General features: G+C 39.2%; 1 protein-coding gene across 9 annotated transcripts in view; it reads right to left on the bottom strand.

The window, feature by feature from the left end:
* CHD7 (chromodomain helicase DNA binding protein 7) overlaps window positions 1-24511 on the bottom strand; it is a 130723-nt gene that overhangs the window by 47612 nt on the left and 58600 nt on the right. For 8 of the 9 annotated variants that reach the window (XM_079299996.1, XM_079299997.1, XM_079299995.1 and 5 more), the window contains 2 exons: window positions 9636-10057; window positions 337-475 (listed from right to left, as the gene is read on the bottom strand). In XM_079299996.1, coding sequence (XP_079156122.1) covers window positions 337-475; window positions 9636-10057 — 561 coding nt within the window. The remainder of the gene's footprint in view (window positions 1-336; window positions 476-9635; window positions 10058-24511) is intronic. The other variant, XM_079299999.1, reaches the window with a different exon arrangement.

Here is a 24511-nt window from a genome sequence, read left to right as displayed (position 1 = left end):
TAAACACCAAGATTATAAGCAAGACTTCGTAATAGTGCATTAAGTCTACAGAACAGAACATTCAGCACCATAACTGCAACAGTAATCAAAGACAACGTGTGAAAACTCAGCAGCACCGTACATATAACTGCAAGTAACAAGCCTGTAAAGCAAAATTATGATGAAAAATACTTGTTTTTGTAAATATTCATCACAGTGATTTTCCTTTCTCACCTTCTTTGTAAACAACATAGAAATTATCCAAATATCTGCACCTCTGTAACAAAGACCATGAGAACTATTGTTTTATCCTTCTAAGTTGTCAAAGCCTACAATGAACTTCAACAATAGCATTACCTGAACTCCTGGATCATCTTCATCTTCAGGATGAGGTGATGGTGGTGGAGTTTTTTCCAAATCTGAGTTTTCAGAACCTTCCTTTCCCTTGTTAACCTTTTTCTTCGCAGCACTAGCTTCTGAATCTTGCTTCTTGCTACTGAAACAAAGGTATTTTTAATCAGTATTTGTAGAAATATATAAGCAAGAAGTTTAAAAAAAAAAAAAAACAAAAAAACAAACAGTTGATGTGTGATATGTTTGTTTTGAGTGACTTCATTATTTTCAACTGCCTTTCTTAAGTATTTAGAGGTAGCTGGAAAATCAATGATGTATGGGCCATCACTACACATGCCTTAACAACAGACACCTTGCTTCTTTCCTTCAAGACCTTAGACAGCGACACTCGATGTGTACTCAACAAGAAACTAAAAATGAGATGGGAAAGGAAGAGCTGCTCTCTTCAGAATGTGCACTTTCTGAAAGCTGTGTTTGGACAACCTGACACATGAGAAGAGAAACAGGATTAAGCATGTGCTTGTCTTACATTAACCATGCAGCCCAGGTAAGCAGAGCCAGAGTAAGCGTTACCAAAACAAAGGACTGAATTCATCTTCTTCTACAATCTATTTCCAAGCAGGAAATGCACTTTAGTGTCAGCACTATGGGCACCTATACAGCCTCAATCCATGCAACTGCAGCTTGTACAGGGGGAAAAAACACCCAGCTAGTATCTCAGCATCTACACAATACTAGAAATCCATATCCACTGACAATAATGTTTTGAGGGTTGTCCCCTTCCTCTCCTAGGAAAACATTAATCACCTGAAGAACTGGGACTGCATGTCTCCAGCTGCACTCAGAAGTTTGGAAATGGGTGAAGATGTATGTATCAAAATATGGCTTTAAGTACACCGTCCCCAAATCACAAACTGAGATGATCTGCAGCATGGTGGGGATGAAATTTTTAAATGGCAACAAAAATCAATGGTAGAAGTTAGTATTTTAAAGCACATTTAGCCTTTGAGTCTGAGACAGGTTTTTACTAGTTTTTTGTGGTCAAGCTGCTCCCAGCAGCCCATTACCAATTTGAGTGGCCTGATAAGGGAAGTTGCTGAGACGGCTGACAGCACAGCTGTGTGCTGGTACCTGACACATGGCAAGCACAGGTCACCAAGCCCTGCATTAGACACTTTTATATGGCTTCTGCATTCTCATCACATTAATTTCATACCTGGGAAACTGCCCAGAGTTTGTTTTTTCTTTGTGATCCTCACATTTGTAATTTCTCATTTAAACATCAGCTTTAAGTTTGTTCATTTTGATCAGCACATTAGCCCATCAACAGTGTGTTTTGGAGCTGTAATTTAAAATTTTCCAATACAGTCAGATGTCTCTTCAGGACTGCAACAGCTCGGCTACAGCGTTATTTTCTCATTGCAGCCTGTGTTTAAACTAACACTGATTTCCAAGTTAAAAAAACAAAACAAAACAAAACCAAAAAACCCTACAAAACATTTACATGTAAATAGACTGAGTTTTGAACATGGATTTGTATTATTGCAAAATGTCTCTACTCAGCATTAGTGAGACCATATCTGGAGTATTGTGTCCAGTTCTGGACTCCTCAATGAAACAAAGACAAGGAGCTAGTGGATGGGATACAGAACAGGGGCACAATGATGATTAGGGGTCTGGAGCATCTCTCTTATGGGGAGAGACTGCAAGAGGTGGGCTCATTTAAAGAGAAGACTGAGAGTAGATGATCTACAGAGGTCATTTCCATTCCTGAAAATTCTGTTATTCATTAATGTATATAAGTCTCTCAATAGTAGGTATCAAGAGGACGGTGCCAGGCTCTTTTCAGTGGTGCACAGTGACAGGACAAGGAGCAATAGCCAGAAACAAAAACAGAAGTTCCACCTCAGCATGAGGAAGAACTGCCTTACATTGAGGGTGTCAGAGCACTGGAAGAGCTGCCCAGGGAGCTTGTGGAGTCTCTCTCTGGAGACATTCAATATCCACCTGGACACATCTCTGTGCCACCTGCTCTAGGTGACCCTGCCTGGGCAGGGGGCTCGGATGAGATGATCTCCAGAGGTGCCTTCCAACCCTAACAACCCTGCTAAATTAATAGGACTCAAAAAAGCCCCCTTACACTGTGACAATTTAAAAAAGAATTGAGAATGAAAGGGGGGGGGCGTGTGGGAAGAGCTGGACACGGCGGAAAGAGCGCGGGCACAGCGGGGGCAGAGCTTGGCACGGCGGGAGCAGCGCGGGCAGAGGGCGAGCCCCGAGAGGCGGCGGGGCCGGCAGCGCGCGTCCCTCCCTCGCTCCCTCCCTGCTCGCTCGGTGCCCGGCGGGCTCCCCTCCCTCCCCGCCGGCGCTTGTTTCCGCTCTGGCTGCCACCAATGGCACAAAAAGCCGCAGCTGAAGCGGGGCCCCCTTCGCCTTTTCATCCGCACGCCGAGAGCGCTGGCGTCGCCCCGGCAACCCGCGGCCACGTGACCAGCACCTGCTCCGCTGGCCGGCGGCCACCGAGCGCTGCCATCTGCTTCCCTCAATCAGCGCCCGCCCGCTCCGGCACCTGCGCGGCCGAGGCTCGGGAACCCCGCCGCACACACACCGGCTTTCATCGGATCGCCGCCAGCCCGCTCCCGAAACACCGGCTACAGCCCAGCACCAAACACCAACAACACAAAACAAACAAAAAACCCGCTCCGCGCGTTTCTCCGACTTGTTTAAATGGGAGGTGAAGATCGCCGCCAGGTGAAGCGCGCTGACAGCCCGGCGCTTTCCCCCCCTGACCCCCGTAAATCGGAGCGGGGCGCGCAATTAAAGCTCAGCCGTCGTGCCGTGCCCCCGGTGCACGGCCGCCTGTGAATAACAGGCTTAAAGCCGGGAAGAATAGCGTGGGCTAGGCGGGATAAAACAGCAGCGCGCTGAAAGGCCGGGCAGCGCTAACGAGGGCCCGCCGACCCGCCGGCCGCGCCGCGCTCCCGGCCGGCCGGGCGCACACAAAGAGCCGGCGCTGCGGGCAGCTCTGCCCCGGCACGGGCTCCCTTCTGGCCTCTGACAGACCCGCTCTGCCCGAGCCACGGACTGCTTCATGACCTGTATCTACCCCGAGCCGTGCGCCTCCGTATACACAAGCACTCGGCAACGCGGACGCGGTCGAAGCGATTCGCACAAAGTTCCAAATCACTTCCCTTTCCACACCAGTTATAAACATACACGTGAAAGAGCCACCAGCTTGGGGAGTACAAAGCCCGTGTGCAGCTCTACCGTGAATTTTGAGTTATAAATCCAGCAGCAGAATTGTTCTTTTTAAATGCACAGCTACAACTTCCTTGAAGGAAAGTGGGGGGGGAAAAAAAGGTGAAGCAGAAATAGAAAAACAGCAGCACCCCTCCAAACGCAGAGACACACTGCTTCCCAGTGCATCACGCACGCAGGAGCTTCATCTGGCCAGTGAGAGCATCAGCTTCCTCGCACTGTCAGCAACTGTTCTTCATCTTCCCACGGAGACAGTGTGATTTGTTCCTGACAATTAAATGTAGCCACTTTTGACTCAGCCTTTGCACTTTCCAGCAGATCACACTCAGAACATCCAGGTACAGTGTTAGCCTGGAACAGAATTACCTTTCTTCATTACATGAAGAACAGGCAGGTACTTAGAGACTGTTCTCAGAGGCGCTGCCATTAGGTCTCCCTGTCAGTGCTCAACACCGGGTGCGCATGATTAGTATTTTCCAAGGAAGGTGAACTGTATCATACACGTTTAGACAACTATCTCTCGTATTTGTTTTTACACATTCACAAATGCAAAATTCAGCCAAGGCCCACTAGTGACAAGGTAAGTGTCCAGTCCTAAAACAGGAACTATAAATCTAGGACAAACTGGAGCAGTATTTGCTGCACAAAAAACTCTTAAGTATTTAAAAACTATCAGTTAAACTTGTCCCTCAATTAGAGTGATATAAATACAGACATTTCAGATTAGATGTTTTACAATCTCGCTGTCCAATATCACTTTCTGGTTTCCCTGAGGACTGCACAGCATACTGACCAAAGGGGATGGGTAAGAAGACAACCTGCAGAAGGTCAAACAAGCAAACAACATGAAGAGGTTGAATAAGAAAACAGTACGTAGGACAATTGGAAAGAGCGCTTGATTTATTTCAGAAAATTTGAGAAAGATATCCAAACTCTGATGATGTGTTTCGTGTTACCTCAGCAGCCACCAAGAGAGGTAGATGAAACTCCAGAAACTTACAGGGGAAACGATCTGACTCAAAAATGACCCCAAAATCATGACATGCTTTGCAGGATTAAAAGGGGAATTAGCCCATATGTTTACTCTGTGTAACTACTTCATGTGATCTGGGTAACTGATAGATCTGTTTATTAATATAACTTGTGACAACTATCATGACTTGAATGATTTTTTTCTACAATTCAGTGATCAAAAGTTAGTCAGATGCATTACTGATTTTTATTTTACCATTGGGAACACTGTCCTGTAACAGATTCATTATTGGAACCTAGCTTAGACAAACTTTACACTTTACACATTCACTGTGGAGCATAAAAAAATATTGAAAAACAATCCCACCTTCTTAAAATGACAGAGATGTGAGACTTATACTTTATTGCCAAAGAAAACAGTTATTTTTTAAAGCTCCTAGTGTAATAAAAACTTTTTTTAAAAACAGGTTTTGCATATCACAAAAGTAGGAAAAACAATAGACAACAAGGTTTTTTTCCAGCCAGAACTCAGCCAAATTACTGAAAAGCTTTGGTAATAGTGAAGCTCACAAGGCCTGCCCTGCAGCACAAGCAAAGGTAAATATCAGGCAGCTGGGCTGGTTCAAAGGGAGATGAGGACAGGTGCGAACAGGAACAGCCTCAGTGGACACATGCATGGAAATCTCGCACGATTTCCTGTTCTCTCCCAAAGGCAGCCCCTTCCTGCCTTGCTCAGGATGATCTGACCTTGGGAGTGGAAACTACCACCACTGCCTCGGGACCTCTCTTCCTGTTCTCCAGCTCCCCAGGGTGCTGTGTCCTGCTGTCTGCACCGCTCCCCCACACAGCAACCTCTTCCCACTTCCGTGGCCAGGAGCCATCCTCCTTCCGATACAACAAACAGCCAAACCGTGCGCCAAAAAAGCCCTTCTCCACTTCCCTCTGAAAGCTTCAATTATGCTCATGTTTAGCACTCCCTTTGGAAGCAACAACCCACTCGCCCTACACCGTGTCCCAGTGCTGCTTAGTGTGTGGGGAAGATGAAATTTTCCCTGCCACAGGGAGGGGAGGCAGTGCATATGAGCAGCCCTGCAAAGCACAGCACACAGCTTTGAGGAGATGGGAAGAGGCAAGAGCTCCTGCAAATAGCTGTTGTTTGGCCCTTGCAGAGAGCTACTGCTCCTGCCACCATGACCAGTGGCCACTCTCTAGGGTTTCATAGGAAGCGGCAGGAGAGATATCAGCTGTGCTGCAGCGTGATCTTCTCAAACAGGTGGTCCTCATCTCCTCCAGGGACAGGCACAGGAGGAACAGACATCTGAGCCATGACTCTGCAATTCAGTAGGATTAGTCGCCTTTCCCTGTCCCTCTACTTTTGGAAAAATCTGCCTGCTTTGCATGTGCCTTCATAATGCTCAGAGCCTACATAACACTCAGCACCCACTCAATTTAATTAAAACTCAAAAACCCTTCATTTGTGATCATAGGTCAACCTACATTTTGCTTTCAAACTTAACTGGTCCATAAGACAGTTAAGTCTTATGGTCCATAAGACATTTGTTTTGCCAATGCTTTTTTTTTTTTTTTTTTTTCTTTTTTTTAGCCACCACTACATTTGTCTTTCAGCTTTGGTAGGATTGGGCTAATACAGTACAATATGTGTGATCTTTCTTTAACTATGTAGTGTAACATAATAGCAGCCTATTTGGGCATTTTCTTTCTTTTTGAGATCCCATGACACAATTCAAACCACCATTAAATTAATCAGGTTCTTCCATCTTCCAATCTGACTTGTCCCTCACATGAAGGTGCATTTCAGTGAGGCAGACTGCTCATTTTGTCTCAACTCTCACCAAAGATAACAGAGATGTGAAGGATAAAGTTTCTGGGGTTTTGTTTTTATTTGTTACAAGAAAGGATTATACTTTTAGTTGAAATTGGAATGAAAATAACAGGGTTATGAACTATATTAAATTATAAAATGGTTAAGATAATTAAACATCAGATTTTTTTCAGATTTTTTTCATCCATGTGTATGCTCTAATACGGCCTGTGTCAAATTTAAATATTAAGGACTTGTTATGCTCTATGCAAAAAATACTGCTCTTCAATAAATACCTAACTTTATTTACCCCAATTTTAGATGATTGCAAAACTCTTCTATTGAAGCTGATCATCTTATTCAAGAATGAGGACCATTATAGTTACACACAGTATTTTTGGATTTCTAAACCACACTACTCCTTTCAATGCTTAGAGCAAAATACTGAACAATATAAGCAGTAGCAGTAAAGACACGCCAGATATGAACTTTATCAAAATATTTTACTTCTACATAATCATCTATAATCTGTATTAACTTGCATTAATCTCACTCGTCTCAGCTACTGTAATATTTCCTTTCCGGAGTTAGTGCTGCTGAAATATTGTGGCTTATATGATTAAACATTTGGATGGTTGATTTATTTAAAAACCTTGATTCAGTGATCTGTCACTGGACAGGTTCCCCAGTCTGTGATGTTGCCAAAGTAAGCAAATTTTTTTCACTGACTTTAAGTTCTTTGGCAGCATAGCATCCCCACACAGTCTCTGGGTTCTTCCAAGAAGGTTGATACTGAAGCTGACAAGACCACAAAATGAGTACAACCTTGTTTTCAAGACAGCATTTGGTAACAAGAGACACAAGCCTATTACAGCAAAAATAGGAGTTTCTCCACACCCCTGAGTAAGCATAAGGAACTCCAAATGCCCTTGCTGTTGCTCCAAACACGTTTCTCTCACAGGTAAAACAATAGGGCTTAGTACTTACTAGAATACTGTAAGTCATCCAGCCAGCCCGGGACAAAAGTCATTGCATGGGAAAGAAGTTAGAGACCCAACACAATTTAAAAAGCAGTGTTTTGTTCCTTCAGAGGAAACACTGCTACCTAATCTGAACAATATGTCCCCAGATTTAGAGAAAATGCACATAGAGGAATTAGGATTGAATGGACAGGACAGACCAGCTCTGAGCTCTGATGTCCACACCACCAGCCATGGGTGTTTTTGAGGCAGACTCCCTTCTAACCAGGGTTTATCAAACAAGGATTCAATGTAGTCAATTGAGAAGTTGTGCAGTAACTGTTTTTTACTTTTTGGCAGAAAAAATGGGGGAAAGGCTCAGTAACATTTATTATGTAGCCTGGTCAGCCTTTAAACCTGTGGGTCTAAGGAACTGGAGCACATCTCTTTAGAGAAAAGGCTGAGGAAGCTCCGCTTGTTTAGCCTGGAGATGACTGAGAAGAAATCTTATCAGTGCATACAAGTATCTTAAAGATGGGTGTGGAGACAAGGGGACCAGACACTGCTCAGAGGTGCCCACTGACAGAACATGGGACAGTGGATACAAACTGAAACACAGGAAGGTCCATCTGTCTAGAAAGAAAAACTTTACATTGAGGGCAACAGAGCACTGGAACAGGCTACCCACAGGGGCTGTGAAGTCTCCTTCCTTAGAGATATTAAAAACCTGCTTGGATGCCCCCCATGCAACCTGCTATAGGTGAGCCTGCTTTGGCAGTGGGGTTGAACTACATGATCTCCAGAAGGCCCTTTCAACCCCAACAATTTTGTGATTCTATGAAAAGGCTATTTTAGCTGATTCAGTATTTTCATTTCAAAAAGACATACTGGGTGATATATAACTTCGGAGATTTTCTAAGCTGTGAATTGCTGCTGTGTATGTAAACCCAAACCTTAGCACAGTCTGGTACACAGCCAAAGTAAATGCTGAAATAGGGATATGCTGATCAACTGTAATTTACTGATCAGTTAGTATAACCTGTATATAACAACACTTGATTTTACAAGCCAGTGTTTATAAATTCTTCAGGAAACAATCTCTGCTGGTATAGAAACTTTTCTGTCTTGCTAAAGAAACTTACTAAAATCTTACTGTCCATCCTCATTTAGCTACAGAGCTGTATCAAATGTAACCAATAAATAGCCAATCTTGTAGAATATATGCAAAGCTGATTCATTAAGTGCAATTTTTAAACCCCAATACAAATGGATTTTGCAAACTGATTTGGATTATCTGAGTTTGGCTGTGCTTCCATCTGGAAGTTATATTTTATAACTCTAGCCACATCTTGAAAAACAGATTCAGATGTTTGGAACAAATTCAGAACAGTTGTAAGAAATTCTAGGTACAAATGAAAAAAAAAAAAAAATTGAACTTTAATGTCTTTGTGGTCTCAGTTTTCTTCCAAGTAGGCATTTATAACCACAGTGTTTAGGGACTTGAGGGACAAGGAAAGAATCTGTGTTATTACCTATGACATATTTACTCATGTGTAATGACAGTTTATTCTTTCTCATACTAGTCTGTAACATTTTAAGCCTACCCTGATAAAGGAACATGATGCTGGATGGCAAGTTAAGAAACCCAGTTAAAAAACATAGTTGAACCGTCTGGTCTATCCACAAAGATTTTCTGCTAGGAAAATTGCCTTCATGTGAAACAGGAAAATTAATGTCATCCCTATGGTGAGGACACATCAATATCTATATAAAAATGCCTTTTCAACAGCAGAGCTTACAGCCCATGAGTTGTGTTAGTATAAAACAGTGTCTGTAAGGGTTGTACAGCATACAACGACGTGAAGCACCTAACTTCTTTATTTAGGGAAAAACAATCAAAACATTTTACTCTAAGCCTTCATCTCTGAAATTCCACATTATTGTGGAAGCAGTCTAATTTCTCAACACAAAAACCACACACAAGGACAGATGAGCATTAGAAGAGAAAGAGTTAGTTTAAAAATCTAACACATCCAGAAACTTTTCTGCCTTGAAAGGAAAAACTAACCTTCTGCCTTTCCAGCTTGCTTAAAATAACTGTGAAGCCATAAACAGGAAAGTCAAACAAGAGAAATGTGCCCAAGCTTCTCAAAAACATGATGCTGTGGATGGTAGAAAGCAAACGACAAAACAAGATTTCCTCTCCACCCACGCCATTTAGCACAGATGCTCTAGAAATCCCACAAACACACTGTTTTTCTCTCATTGCATATACAAGTTTCCTGACTTACCTAGCCTTTTTGCTGGTCTTGGGTTTTGGCGTTGTATTTTTTGCTTTCTTTTCCTTTGGCTCTTTAGGGGTCTTAGGGACTTTGGGGGTCTTGGGTTCCTTCTTTTCCTTGGGTTCTTTAGGATCCTTCGGTTCTTTTTTTGCCTTGGGCTTTTTCTTTTTCTTCTTGTCTTCTTGGGAGCAATCCACTGAGTTTCTGCTTAAATTCTGGCTGTCAAGTCCCCCAGGAAAGTCTTCCTTACCAAAACCTTTACTGGGACCTTCTGCAGCAATGTGATTGTTTTTCTTTTTCTTTTTCTTTTGCTGTGGCTGCGGCTCAATTGACGGCAGATAATCATCGCTTTTCACTAGCTGGGTATTCGGTCCACTAACCTGAGTCATATCCGGCACTGGTTTCTCTAAAAAGGGTTCCGACGGAGAATGCTAAGAGAGAGAAATAGAAATAAAAATTGTAGATCTGCAACTTTGATTTCCAAAATTTTGCTCTTTTGGAGCATGAGGTAACAGAGGGAGAAAATATTAAGCACAAATTAGCAAGAGTCAGCATATCTGAAACACTGTGCAGTAAAACAGTAAAGAACAAAGCTTTTTGCAGTCAGAAAAGTAGCAAAATGACCAGAGATTCTTGATATATCAAGGGTAAAATTATTCTAAAACTTGTATAAAGTGGAAATACAGAAAATATTTAGTCTTCAACATGCTGATGCAAAGTGAAAGCAATTGTTTCAGACATTTTAAAATAGTTGTTAGTAGAATGACTAACTAATTAAAAAATATTCAGCTGCACTGGAATTTTGTCCTTTGGGGAGAAAATTGTTAAAGTTTATTTCTGGACATTTGAAGGAGAATAAAAGTATATTCACAGGCTATATTGATAAAAAAAATTAATTAATGCAATTTACATTGGTTCATCTGTGACAGGAGGTATTTTGATCAGCTAGTGAAGGATTAAGCCACTTGCAAATGTAATACAAGGTTACATTTTATGTCCAAGATCCACTGCTTCCAGTTTGCACTCAAAACAGATTTGTTCCTGCTCCAGATTGGACAGAGAACTATGGTAAGTGCTTATGAACCTGCATAAACATATATTTCAAAATCTCTATAGCATATCAGGTTTACACTAAACTTGCAAGCTACAGGGAAACCTAAGTATAATTACAAAAATGTTAAATGCCTAGACTAAAATATATTGGATATTGACAACAATTTTCACCTCAATGGTTCTGTTCTACACAAAGATCCCTGAGCCTGCAGTCAAAAGATATCTAAGCTCTAGCATGACTTTGCAGCATATCAAAGCTCTGACCTGCTTCTCCCTGCCTGCCCATGGTTATAAATGCAGGGTGACAGTGCTTTTCTAGAAGAAAAGTAATAGTATGACACTGTACTGATGTCTTTCTTGCACCTACATATATGGTCAGATCATTTTACCCACCCTTCTTTCTCTATTTCTCCTCCTTTTTTGTTCCCTAAAAATTAAGTCAGGACGATTCTAGGTGGATGAGTTCCACATTAATCATGGTGTCAAAGGACAGCCATTTGAGATGTTTGATCTGTTGAACTGTGGAAAAGTTCAGAACAATAAAAATTTTACTTCTACGAAAAGCAGTGCCAGTGTAACTCATGGTTTTTTTGCATTTCCTTTTTCTCCACTTTTTTGTCAAATGGCACTTACTGAGAAGTGGCAAGCATGCAAATGAATGACTACAAACCAGTCCCTGAGCATAAGGAGAGCTGATGGGCGTACACATATATCTACTTCAGCTACCTAGATCTAAACAGAGATGCCTTAAGATTTAGAAAATTCTTGACAATATTACATAAGAAAGTGAATGCATGTGTATCTTTCCTAATATATTAATACAATTTTCTGAATGTAAACAAAGTGAACCTGTGCAGTCCGAACTACTTCTCCGTTTCTTCACAGTAACATAAACCCACTGTGCACTGAACACACTCACATACTCAGGAGTAAAAAGAGCAAGGCTGTCAGGAAGTTAAGAAAATAATTTTTTCTGCTATCTGGGAGAGGTCTGAATGGTACATGCTACACACTACAGTTCTCCATGGAAGAGACAGAATAAGACAGAAGACCTAAGTGACAGACTGATGGTCTGGGTCTCTTGGCTCAACCAAGAACTTCCAAGGGTGACTTCTGAATGTTTCTGTCCTCCATGTGTTTATTAAGATCCTGTTTTGTGCAACAGGGTGTGAGTTGCACTGGAAATCCAGCTCTAATGAAAACCCAAGGCACTCATGGCATTAGCACAGCATCAATCATCCCCACCTCAAGACCACCTCATGTTAGGCATCGTGAAGTATGACTCAACATCTGTTCTAGAAATCTGTAGTCACCACTGGCACATTCAGTTCCCTGCTAGAAAGTTCACAACTGGGTGTCTGTATAGAAAACACTATCCCATAATATAACAATGAGCTCTGCAGTCCAATTAGCATTACATAAAATGGAGATCTTTTAAAATGTTCTGATTGGTTGTGAATTTGGTTGACTGAATTAAGTGCCTCAGAGTTGTCATATGACACACAATAAAACTGTCTTCTCTGTACCTTGGACTGTTATGTACTTATACTAACCATTATTTTTATGTAGGAAAATACAGGAATATTACCAAGATTATCTGTAAATACTTCTTATGCCTGAGTTTTCTGAGCAGTACTTTTAACCTGTATTTTTGCAAGATAGTCAGTATATTTCTGCATTATCTGCATTATTTGCTATTTTGTATCTCATGGATCTTATATTTTGCAGAAATTTCAAGTGCAAGTTTCACCAATTTTTTCACTGAGCTGTCCCCTAACATCCTCAATCCTGCTTTAAAATACTGCTCACCTGCAGTATAACATAGGAGAACTCCAGGGTTTTCTTTCCATTATTTATATATTTTGCATTGAGCAAGTATCTTGAATTTGGCACTACATTATTAGTTTGCCATATTAAGAGAGACTTTTACAATTACCCAGAATTCACAATTACCTAGAAGCTTATGTGTAAGGCACAACTTTCTAGAATAGGTCAGAATCAGTAGTTTTATTTTTCTTCCACTTATCCATATGAAACAGCCAAGCCAATAAATATTAAAAATCACAAGAAATCCAGTAATGCCATGCATATTTAATTTTAGAAAATTTTCAGTATTGCAACTCATTAGTGATATGACCATCACTGAACTCAATACTATATTTTGGAAATGCTTCATTATTCAAAAAAATGAATCCTTGTTGCTTTTGTAAGACTTGTGGATTGTTTTTAATCACTTAAGTCTGAAAAACTTTCAGCAGAGTCATAAGCAAATCTGAAAGCAAAGCTTTCCAAATCTCCACAACAGCAGTGTCAGCCCTTCATGACTTGACATTTGCACTTTTAATGTAAGGTCTGGCCAGAAGGTAAGGCTCTGGGAATGGCAGCGATTGCTGCTGCACTGGAGTACCCTGTGAAATTTCAGATTCTTACTTATCAGAAACCTTATCCACAAGAGTCATTCTCAGGCTCTAAAACAACTGAAGACTATACATTAGACTAAAACACTATGCCTCACACAAATACCTAAAACCACCAAATTTACTGCCTTTTAAATAAAAGATCAAGTTATGTGCATTACCAAGCATAATAATACTATCACTTTTCATATAATTCAGAATCTCTGGAACACTGAAGCTACAAAAAGACAATTCTGCCCTAATTAGGCTTTGTAGGTTGTATACTTGAAAATATATTACTTTTGCCACCTACCACTCCCCTTGCAGTTTGGCACGTTTTGTAACTCACTTCTACAAGATTTTCTAAATTGTAGCACTCTTTCAAAGAAAGAGCTGTGAATACTTTTATTTTTCTAGGAAGTCTGTGGCTGTACTTCTGCAATATGCTAAAACCGTTTATCCCTAACTGACAACCCCACATTGCTCCCTAGTGTGAAGCTGTGTAGAAGCAGCACAAATCTACTGAGAAGAGACTGGAAGCAGCTTGAAAGATGCATTTTCTTACCCCAAACCACTTGTCTGTTCTTTCTTAAGTAGGGAGAAAAGGAAGAACAACAGGCTTTCACTATAAATATTGGATAAAGCCTACCATAGGGAATTATTTCAAATAGTTCTACTTCTTTAAATCTAGAAAGGATTAGCTCTAGTTACAGGGTCACATTTCCTAATGAAAGAACCCCATTTCCCATTTATAGAATTTTTAAAAATATGTATATTACCAATTTTTATCAAGAGACTGAAAAAAATTATCTGCATACTTTACAGAAATTGCTTCTCCTGCTGCTTTTAGTAGTAACAAAGCTATAATTTAGTATGTTAGTACAGAATTTAATCTTCCATGGGAAAGAAATCAGTGGAGATTAAACACAAATAGGTATTCATACTATTTGATATTGCAGCAGAATTATTTTTGGTATTATTTGAAATAAGGTGAAAAAGGTGCTCAAAAATATTGGTGTGTTTACTAGACCCACATCTCTTTAAATCTTTTAGAGAAAAGCTGTTTTTGTAAACATTTAACAAAGAACAGATGGCCTGTTTTAATCATGTGAAAAAACCTGGAGCTCACATTAATACTCCTACCAGCGACTACTGGGGCTAGTCACCTCCCTAACCAGCAGCATGGCACAGTCTTCAGTAATTCCATTTAATTTTACAATGGACATTTTCTCATCAGTTCCCACTGCTCAACAGTTAATCAATGCTATTAACATGCAATATCACAACGCAGGACACTCCTAAAGATCACAGCTTATAGAGAAAAACAGAGATTCTTCAAGAACTCCGAAGATTTCAAACAATTTGTGGCACAACAGGCTACACAGAATTGTCAGTAAGAGCCGACAACACCCAAGGAAATAAAAAATGAAAGCACTATTAGAGAAATAGAATTGTCTGTTCCTAGACTGTAAAATTTCTGGAATTCAAAATCTATTTTTGAGCTTCCAAACAGGTATCATCAAGGCTTGAAAAATTAGAGCAAATTTGCCTATGTTTCACAGCTGCATACTTTTAGAGTGTAAGCTCATTCTCCCCAGCCCAAAGCACAGTCTCAAACCAGGGCTGTTACATGAAGTAGCAAGATGGACAAGATGCAGGATTAAACCAATGAGGGTGAGTGGCAGGGAGGAAGGTTAAGCAGGAGAGTCTTTCTGTTGCATGAAGAAGGAGTGAACCACAATCAACTGTACTGAAAGCAGCTGAGTGTCACTTCCCTAACAGAGCAGCAACTTGAGCCAATATTGAGCTTTACAAAGTATGAAGCAAGAGCAGCAAATTATGTGATGTGACTCAGCTAACTTTCTTAAATTTAAACATCGGAACCAAACAATTTAAAAAAAAAATCTTTTTACCAGGACAACACTTTTACTTCCCTCGTGGGGATTATTTCCAGATTCCATGGTCTTTCCCGTATTTAAGTAAAGATCTACAACAACACCACTTCATTTAAATTTTCTTGAATTGGTTTACTAAGACAGCTGGTTGTCTAAGAGTGAAACAAGTGCTCAGCCAGTTCCCACTGGCTTCAAAGTACAAACCTCCTTAGTATGATCTCCATACAATTGATAATTTCACTTTAGGTAAATCATTGCAGAATATTCTCAACTGCAAGCCTGTTCAATTATCAGCTTCACTTTGGAGAAGTTAAAGCAGCAACCTGTGCAAATTCTTTGAAAGCAGAAGACAGACTACAGCATGCTTCCAGCAGCAGTTCCACCTAGTGCAACAGAGATCATTCATTTTGAATTTGTATCCTTCCTGATGGGACAGCCCAAAACATAACCAAATTGCTCCATGATTCGTCCTTTCAAAGATTAATGACAGGATTCATCCTCCCTCTGGATTATTTAGAATGAATTACTCATCTTGACTAATTTGGAAAGTTTCTGCATCATGTCTCTACATATTGCTTTGTTTCTGCAATTCTCAACTCGTCCCATGAATACTTTCAGCATTAGGCCTCTCTTAGTGCCCCCTCAGTGTGAGGCACATGTCATCCTTTCTCCATACCTTCCTGACATTGTCCATATGCAGAGCTCATATATCAGTAAAAACTCCAGAGTAAGCATGAATCAACACCACCTCCAAAGCTCTGGCCAAATGCTAGCACCTACATTCAGCAAAAGCTGTACAGTACTTTTTCTATAGTAGGTGAAGTCCAGAAAAATCAAGACTACATTCACACATGTAATTGTTTAAAAAATATGTTTTACCCATCAGTTTCTTCTCCTTTATTGTGAATGATGATCCTTTCCCTTTCCTGTGAAACTACTACCTTGAAGATGTGTATTTTTTTTACTGTACTATATGAAAATACTTAATATTAAACTTAAAATATTTTGAGGAATATGATTCTATTTAGAAACAACTGCTATCTCAGTAATTCAGAAACTCTCCTAAGAAAATTGTGATTCCAAAGTGGCAATTGGGATTTATAAACCAACAAGTGCTGTCAGTGATCTCTGCAATAAAAGACATCACACCACAGGAGAATTGATGTCTATTTTGCAAATAGGCTTGAAAGGAATCTAAACTTCTTGACATACCTCTGCAGAACGCAGATGAAAGTGTATAGAACATACAAGTACTATTAATACCTTTCTAACAAGACAAAACTATTGTGCAAAAAAAGTTAATGTTTTAGCAAAGTACTGCTGCAATACCATTTTATTTCTTAATCAAGTCTTAGGAGAAAACTTAGGGAAATAATCTAAGACTATTCAAGTCATTCCACTCTGTTACTGCCCAGAGAAACCTGTTAAAAACACTACAATTACAAACAAGTTGTTTTAACTTGCTGATTCAAAGTTTTTGTAAAAACACTGAATAAAAAAACAAAACAAAACAAAAAACAAACTCACTCTGATGCCAACAGCATCCTAACAGTGGAGTAGAAGTGATTAAAACCAATCTTAGTGCCCTCTGCTACCACAGTAAAACTACTATAATTTCTGATTTAGTGGAGCTGAAAATATCACCCAATTACAGTATTTGGAGGAATAAAAACACGCTATGCAAAATACAGTTTCTTAATTGAGTCTCAGCACAGCTATAGTAATAGAATTATTTATTTACTGGTCATGTACTCTGTGAAGAAACACAGATTACAAAAAACAAATGATACTAATGTGGCCATCCAAAAAGCAAACATTCCATTATAATTTTATAGCAATCATATGTAGTGTTTTGTGCTCACAGAAAAAGTGAGACATTACTAAGCCTCTGGAATTACTAAGCCAGCAATGAGTGCTGACAGTTTGCTCACAGCTCAAGAAACAACTAACTTAAGAGAGCTCCTAGTTTGCTGTCCATTGATCAGAATTGATCAGAATCCATGTTGATCAGGCAATCTCAGACAACTGCCACCCCTACAGTAATGAAGAATGCATGCTCCAAATTGGCTCTACATGCAAGACCTTGCAACAGCTACCACAAGGATTGTACACAACTGGTGATGTGATAGTCAACAAGATAAATGCTTTATTAATACTTTTTAATAGAAATTACTTTGCAATATAGACTGACTTAGCAGTATAAGGTTACCCCCAAGGAAAGCAAGGCAGGTACTAAATATTACACAACTCTCTATGCTCCATCGTCACTATGTAGATAGGTTGAGGACTCATGATTTTGGCAAGTTTTTACTAGCTCCAGCAGCAGAGACACATAGAAAGGGTGGGACAACTAGGTACTGAATTCTGCTGGTAAAGGCTCATTGCTCATGTTGACAGCTTGGCCACCTCAAACCTGCCCTCTGCGCATGGCCCAGTAAAAGGAAACTTCACTTTGCATGTGCTTCTATCAAGCAGAAGACATGCCAGAACATGCCAACATATTTTACCACAGAAGTTGTTAACAGTCAGACTTGAGGATATCTTAAAGGTCTTTTCCAACCTGAATGGTTCTTTAATTCTGCCATGTAACATCTACATTTAAAAAATTTATGTATTCTCTTTGTGAAGTTATGTCTATGAAGTTATTCCCACGCACAGCTATCAAGATACCTAGTGCTTAATAGAGAATTCCTTGGATTAGAGAATATCCAGGAGATTTACCAACAGTCTTTTCCAACTCCTCTGAGACAAGGAGATAGCTGCTCCTCACCAGGCAAGATATGGAAGTCATACAGTAAAAGTAAGAACATGTTAAGATGAAAGAGCCTCCAGAGAATCTAGTACAATACTTCAACTTCTCCAGTAAAGGGAGAATATAGGGGAGGAAACAATCTCCACATACTCAACCAAAACAGTAATAATTAAACTGCTATTATTAAATATTTTAGCATTATAAAAGACTAACCTAACATTTTAGCATATATACAGGCTGAATTGTTGCTCTTGGGCTTGCCTCCATGCCCTCCACACCCCCTTTCCTTCACTTTAAAAGAAAAGCAGTTCCTCCAAAACAGTCAAAAGCAAACACCCTCCTTCTCTTGGGCACAGCCATGCTTTGAAATCCAAGGTCCAGAGGGGAGAGTAAAAACTGTACTGCTCTATACATGCAGCCTCCTCCTTCCACCAGCAGAATTCTCTCCATTCAGCTACTGAACATCAAATGCATGGAGATCCATCCTCTCTGAAGGGTAACCTGTTCCTGCATCACACTGCATTGTTATCACCATAGTTGATGATGCTCTGGTACCAACTATGATTTCCACTAAACACCCTATTCTCTACCCAGAGAAAGAAAATGCAACAAAACAGTCCTGGCTGACTTGGTATATTAAGTACTTAGGGCCTGCCCACAGTAATAAGTGATAAATATCCTCTAAAACTTTGCTTTTTCTACAGAACACTTAAGTTGCTCAGAGAACCATTTTCACAGGGACCTTAAATAGATCATATCTACTAATATCAATAACCTTTCTGTTATCAAATTTAAATCACAGTGACATGCAGCAAATGGCACCAGGTTTATGACTACAGAGAAAATCAAAGACAAGCATATATGGAACAAACACAGGCTCTTCTAACCACAGACAACTGAAAAAGTTCCATCTGATTTCACTGCTGCAAGTAATGGTAGCAGTAATAGCATTACACACCACAATAGCAAGAGCATTTCTATTCCAGTGCTTTTTTCCCCTACCCTAATACCCAAGAATTACAGGAAAACTTATTTAACAGGCTATAAATATAAAATATATAAGGTGATGGGTAGCAAGATATTATATTGTATGTTTACTTCATAAATACATGCTATTAAAAAACTAAAAATACAAGGTGTATGTGTTAAGTCAGAAGCAATACTTATTCTTTGATTTGCCAAACCTCTAAAAATATTATTTTTCTGAATTCAGAAAAAGTACACTTCGGTCTTCTTGTAGCTTATAATAAAAAAGTTTACTTTAGTCTAAGGAAGGGAGAACAACTATAGAGAGAAGGGCAGTATGTTTGGGTAAGTTTTTTTCATTAGATTAAGCTGAAGACTAGCAGGCCAGGAAACACTTTTCTTCTGCTTGCTCTGCAGCACTTAAGGTTCAAGTAAATACAAATGACAGAAATGTTCACCTGTCTGATGAACATCCTGTGAGCTCCAGTCCATTACTTGCAAGGGCAATACTAATGTTTTTTAATACTGAATCACAGAATCATAGCTTATCCTGGGTTGGAAGAGACCCACAATCATCACCAAAGTCCAACTCCTGGCCCTGCACAGGACACCCCAAAAGTCCCATCATGTCCCTGAAAACATTCAAATGTTTCTCTCTGAGGTTTGGGGCTGTGACCAGTTCCCCAGGGAGCCTGTTCCAGTACCCAATCACCTCTGTAGAAAAACCTTTTCCCTAATATCCAAACTAAACCTCCCCTGACACAGCTTCACATGGTTTCCTCAGGTCCTCCCACTGGCCACCAAGCAGAAGAGGATTAATGAGTGCCCCTCCCTACACTTCCCTTCATGAGGAAGTTATAGACTGCAAAAGGACCAAACTGCTACAGACTATAAGGAAATCCACTAAGAACAGATGGGCACCACGTGGCTACAACTGCACATTGCCCCAATCTAATTACTTGGCACCACTACATGCCTCTGTATTTTTTTACAACATGCCTGTGCCAGAAAGTCCTCAGACTCAAACTTCAGGGTGCCCTGCTTGCACATGCACACCTTAGTGACCTTTCTTCTGGGCTTGTCTTCCAGTCTTGGGAAGCTTTAGAAAGCCACCAGTCCTTTCAGCCTTCCTGATGTAATTTACACTCTGTTTTGCCATTCTTACCTGCCCCAGGGCAACCTCTCACCCCTCTTCTGAGAGCACTCTAATGCAAGGGTGTTCAACAGGACTAGCCCACCTCTGAGAATGCCATCTCTCAGAGACAGCCTGGGGATCACAGCTGCCCAACAAGCCCTCACTCACAGACACGACTGAGCTGCTCTTCAGCAACTGAAGAGCACAACATCAAACATTCAGAAAACAGTAAGACACAGCAACCACCAGTAAAATGCTTTCAGAAGTATTTTAGGCCATTACATTTATTAGCATATGATGTTTGCTCCAATACAGTAGGAATAAATGTAACTTTTTTATCACTTTCCTAACCCCTTTCTTATATACATAGAAAAACAAAAGCCCAGCATTTTTGTTTTAAAAGCTCCTTACTGTCAGCTTCTTGTTAAAACTCCATGTTCAAGAAGCCTGCACATATAAAAAGTATGTGCATCACAATTACTGACAAGCATGCATCAGATGACAGGGCTGGTGAAAAGAGGATGCAATTCATAGAGAGTCTTTACTAAGAACTTTATCACTTCCCCAATCTGCACGCCCTCATCAAAGAAAGAACAAGTTTTCCCCAAAGGTATAAATATGTATATCATGTTCTAATAGTTCAAGGAAAGGGCAATGGCCTTAGATGTTAAAGACTTTAACAGATGTGAAAAGGACTAGAACCCCTGACTTTTCACTCCTGTCCATAGAAAGAAGGTTGCACTGAATTCCCAAGATACTTCCACAATACCATCCACAAGTATTTTTAGTAAATCACAGAGTACTCTGAATTTTCCATGGTTTGCAATAAGGTATTTTTATAATTTCACCAAGATATCTTGCAGTTAAGAACAGCAGATTGAGAAAAATTAGCTGAAAGCACTAGAAGAAACACTACCAGCACAGATAGTACACTTTGGTTAGAGTTTGGAGCTGACAAACGTTCAGTTCAATGACATTTTATTTGGGTGACTGGAAGAGACCCACTAGGCAAATAATGGAATATCCTTTTTCTTCCCTTGCCATCTTCCCCTCCTGCAAGGTGAAGTTGTACAGTATCCACAAGCAAACAATGAAATCATTTTCATTCGTTACTTCTGCTGGTGCCCTTTTTTTTTTTTTAACTACAACTTCTACTCAAGTCTTTTCTGCTACATGTTTTTAAAAAAACCCACAGAGAATTCTCTGATTACATGAACTTCTAATACTGTAAAATACTAAGGAACCACTAAAGAAAGAAAGGAAGTTAAACAACTATAAACCAACTTTTTTATTATTACTATTTAATGATTCTAATCTTTACATTTGCTAACTTCTGATTAAAAGAGCTTCATCTCAGAATTTTCTCCCAAAAGACCATATTTGATAAATGTTTTCTGATACCATAAAATTATACCCACGGTATCTCAATCAAACTGTCTCTAATGCTTATGTTTACTTCAAATCTCAAAGTGTTTAATTACTGTTGTTTTCATCTCATAGTAAAGGTGAGCACACTTAGTACTAGAAGAGCCATAACTTAAAACTGCAACTTTGTGTTTTGACATTCTAAATGCCATTTCCTTAATCACAAAGAAATACCACACCAAGAGAGAAAAAGAAACTCCAAAATCCCACTGCCACCATCACTTTTACTTCTATTAGATGTCCAAAATAATTTGGAATTACTTTTCTACTCCATTTTTATCCAATATTAAACTGGTCTTGTCCAGCAGGATTTCAAAACCTTTTTTCAGGCACTGATCAATGAGTCAGCCTGCAAGTAAAACAGCAAACATGCACTGTTGTCTTGAAAAGATTACTTAAAGTTCATTGTAACCCTAAGAAAACACATTGTAAATGATAAACATTTTTTTTTTAATTACAGTCTAAATTATTTAAATATTTCAAATAGCAGAAAACAAAGAACAATTGTTGTTGCTAAACAAATTTTATGCCTTATTGCTTAAATTTCTACAACAATATCTCCAACCTACAGCATGACTCTTCCCTAGTTACTCTACAACTGCTGCCTCATGCAGTGCACTGGATGGATGAGACTTCTAGATTAAATCAGATCTAAATGACTAGGACATTATCCTGAAGACTTGTGTTATCTTGAAAGTTTAAGTATAGAAAAGCAAAATATTATGACCAGTGGTGAAAGCAATAAACTTCAGAATGGTAAGTTACTTCTTCCTACCAGCTGCAACTCATGATGATACTTTCTTTTTTCCCTAGATGGGCTTTTGTTTTGTTGAGTTTTGTTTGGTTGGGGTTTTTTTCCTTTTCTTTTAAATTACATACTAATTTCTTACTAAGATGTTTCCAGCAAAGGACTTGCCATGGACCTACTTCTTGAAAACTGCTCAAGGATAACTGCAAGAAAGCACCTACTTGAATAACTACTGGCTTCAGCTTCAGGGCAATACAGCCCAGCATAACACACTCAAGGAAGCCCCAAATCCCATTACTATCACTCTTGCCTCAGGCAACTCCCTATCCCTCTGTCCTGGTTTACTCATATGTAAAATGGAGAATACACACTATAGGAGACTTTAGATGATGAATGAATTAGTGGTTGGAAAAGTTTTTCAGTATTATGATTAAAATTGCCATTTGAAAACCTCATTTAGCTGTTTTTACAAAGATATGGAGAGAGGCACTGTTTGTAGGAAGAGACTGCCTGGTTCAAGGGATTTGGTGATATTCATTGTCAGGTGTACTGGAAAATATACAGTTAACAAATTATCAGGCCATACCTCAAACAATAAAACCAAAGCAATTAAACAGCTTAAACTTCTATCACAGAAAGTTACACACACAGACTACATTCTATTTTTTAGTCATGAGGCACATATAGTGTCCGTCCTACTTCAGATCTTTTTTAACTACATCTTTGCAACTTGCCATCATTCCATAAACACACTCAGTTAAATTCTGTGTTAAGTAACAAAGTTTAACATTTTCTGTCACTTTCTTAGTTCTTTCTTGATACTTACTTTCAAAAAGTATCTATAAATGTTACAACTAAACCTTCTTGCCAACTGGAGATACAGCAAGGCAGACTCCACAGACTGTAACAAACAATTACAGTTTCCCAATGTCATCATCACATCCCTCTTTCAGAGCCACTACTGAAAAGCTCCAAGTGTCCCACATTAAGTATGTGGGAAAACAACAAAAGAAGAGTTAAAAGCTGCTATTGTTCCTCATATACATGCATTTACTAATATATACATATATATTCAAACATTTAATTTTCAGTGTTTAAATTGTTTCTAATGATGTCTGACTCCATTCCCAGACTACAGCTGTTTCCACATTCTCTTTTCAATACTCTACAAGAAAATCAGTGTAATAAAAAGCCTGCCAAACCAACCCCAAAATCAGTCTGCAACACGGAAAAAAAAAAAAATTTAAAAAAAAAATCAACTACATCTCCCTGGTTATATGTTCAAGAATTAACTTCTCCCATCCTGTATGTAGAAGATACTCAAGTCTTCAAGTCAACTTCTATGAAGATAAAACACAATGCAAGGACAGGCTTTTCCTTTTCCCTCTCCTGTGTCTAAACAGAAAAGGAAAATACTCTGGAAAGGAATGATTTTTGCAATGGCTTTCTTCTTACATTTTGTTTTCAATACACTCCTAAATAGTTAAGTAGTAATTCTAAAAAAACTCTAATTAACCAGTCTTTAAACACCTATGGTTGATAAAGTCATAGAAATCAGAGAGCAAAAGGTACAATATATCTTCAGCAGTGATGCATTTTATACCAATGACACCTATATATTACAAGAGAAAAATTACTGAAGATTTAATGGTGCCAATTAAAGAAGCCAAGAGTTTGCATGGCTCAATGACTGAGTCATAGACCTTTTCCCCATAATAGATTCCATTATAGTCCTGAGCTCAAGCTGTGGGAAGAGGATTACAGATGAGTAAGAGGAATTAGTGATTTTAAATGTTATTGCCAAGGAAGGTGTCCTTTAAGCATTACACAGCTGAATGTCTCTCCTAGCAGTACAGCAGCTTGTGCTTACTCATCATCCTAGCTCTAAGTGAGATCCTCAGAATTGTGGATACCTCACTTCAAAACACTAAAACATAAATTAGGCCCATCAGTGTAGAGCCCTCTCAAATTTAAACAGTATTTCATATGCATTTTCAAACTTGAAATATTTCAGTACGTGTCATTTTTCAGCCATTCTATTACAGTTGATTTTTTAAAATTCATAAATACTTACATAAAACAAGGTAACTAATGACCAAAGTAATTTGTACTTAAACCACAGGATGTCTATAAATAACTGGTGTGATATACAATGAGGAAAAGAAAATTAAAATGTTCAAGTGCATCTCAAGATTGCTTCCAGTAAACCTAGGGAAGTATTCATGCCAGAGTACATTGCACAAAATTCTGATCATCCACATCAACAATTACACCTCAGGCACGAGTACAGATTATCTTGAAGGAGAAATCCAAAGGGAATTTAACTTTAGATAGATAGCTGTTTATCAAAACACAGACAAATCCTAATACAGGAAATGAAAATAATTAAGATGGGTAAAATTGAACCAGAGCAAATTCTGTATGGAACTAGCATCTAAAAAATTTAGGACAGTCAGATGCCTGTTCCAACATTCAAACTGATCTGATTCAGGTAAGAATTTCAAAGAACAGGAAT

Source organism: Erithacus rubecula, assembly GCF_903797595.1.
Source record: "Erithacus rubecula genome assembly, chromosome: 3".
NCBI lineage: Eukaryota > Metazoa > Chordata > Aves > Passeriformes > Muscicapidae > Erithacus > Erithacus rubecula.
The sequence above is the reverse complement of the archived record's forward strand: the minus strand, read 5'-3'. Positions and strand labels throughout refer to the sequence as shown.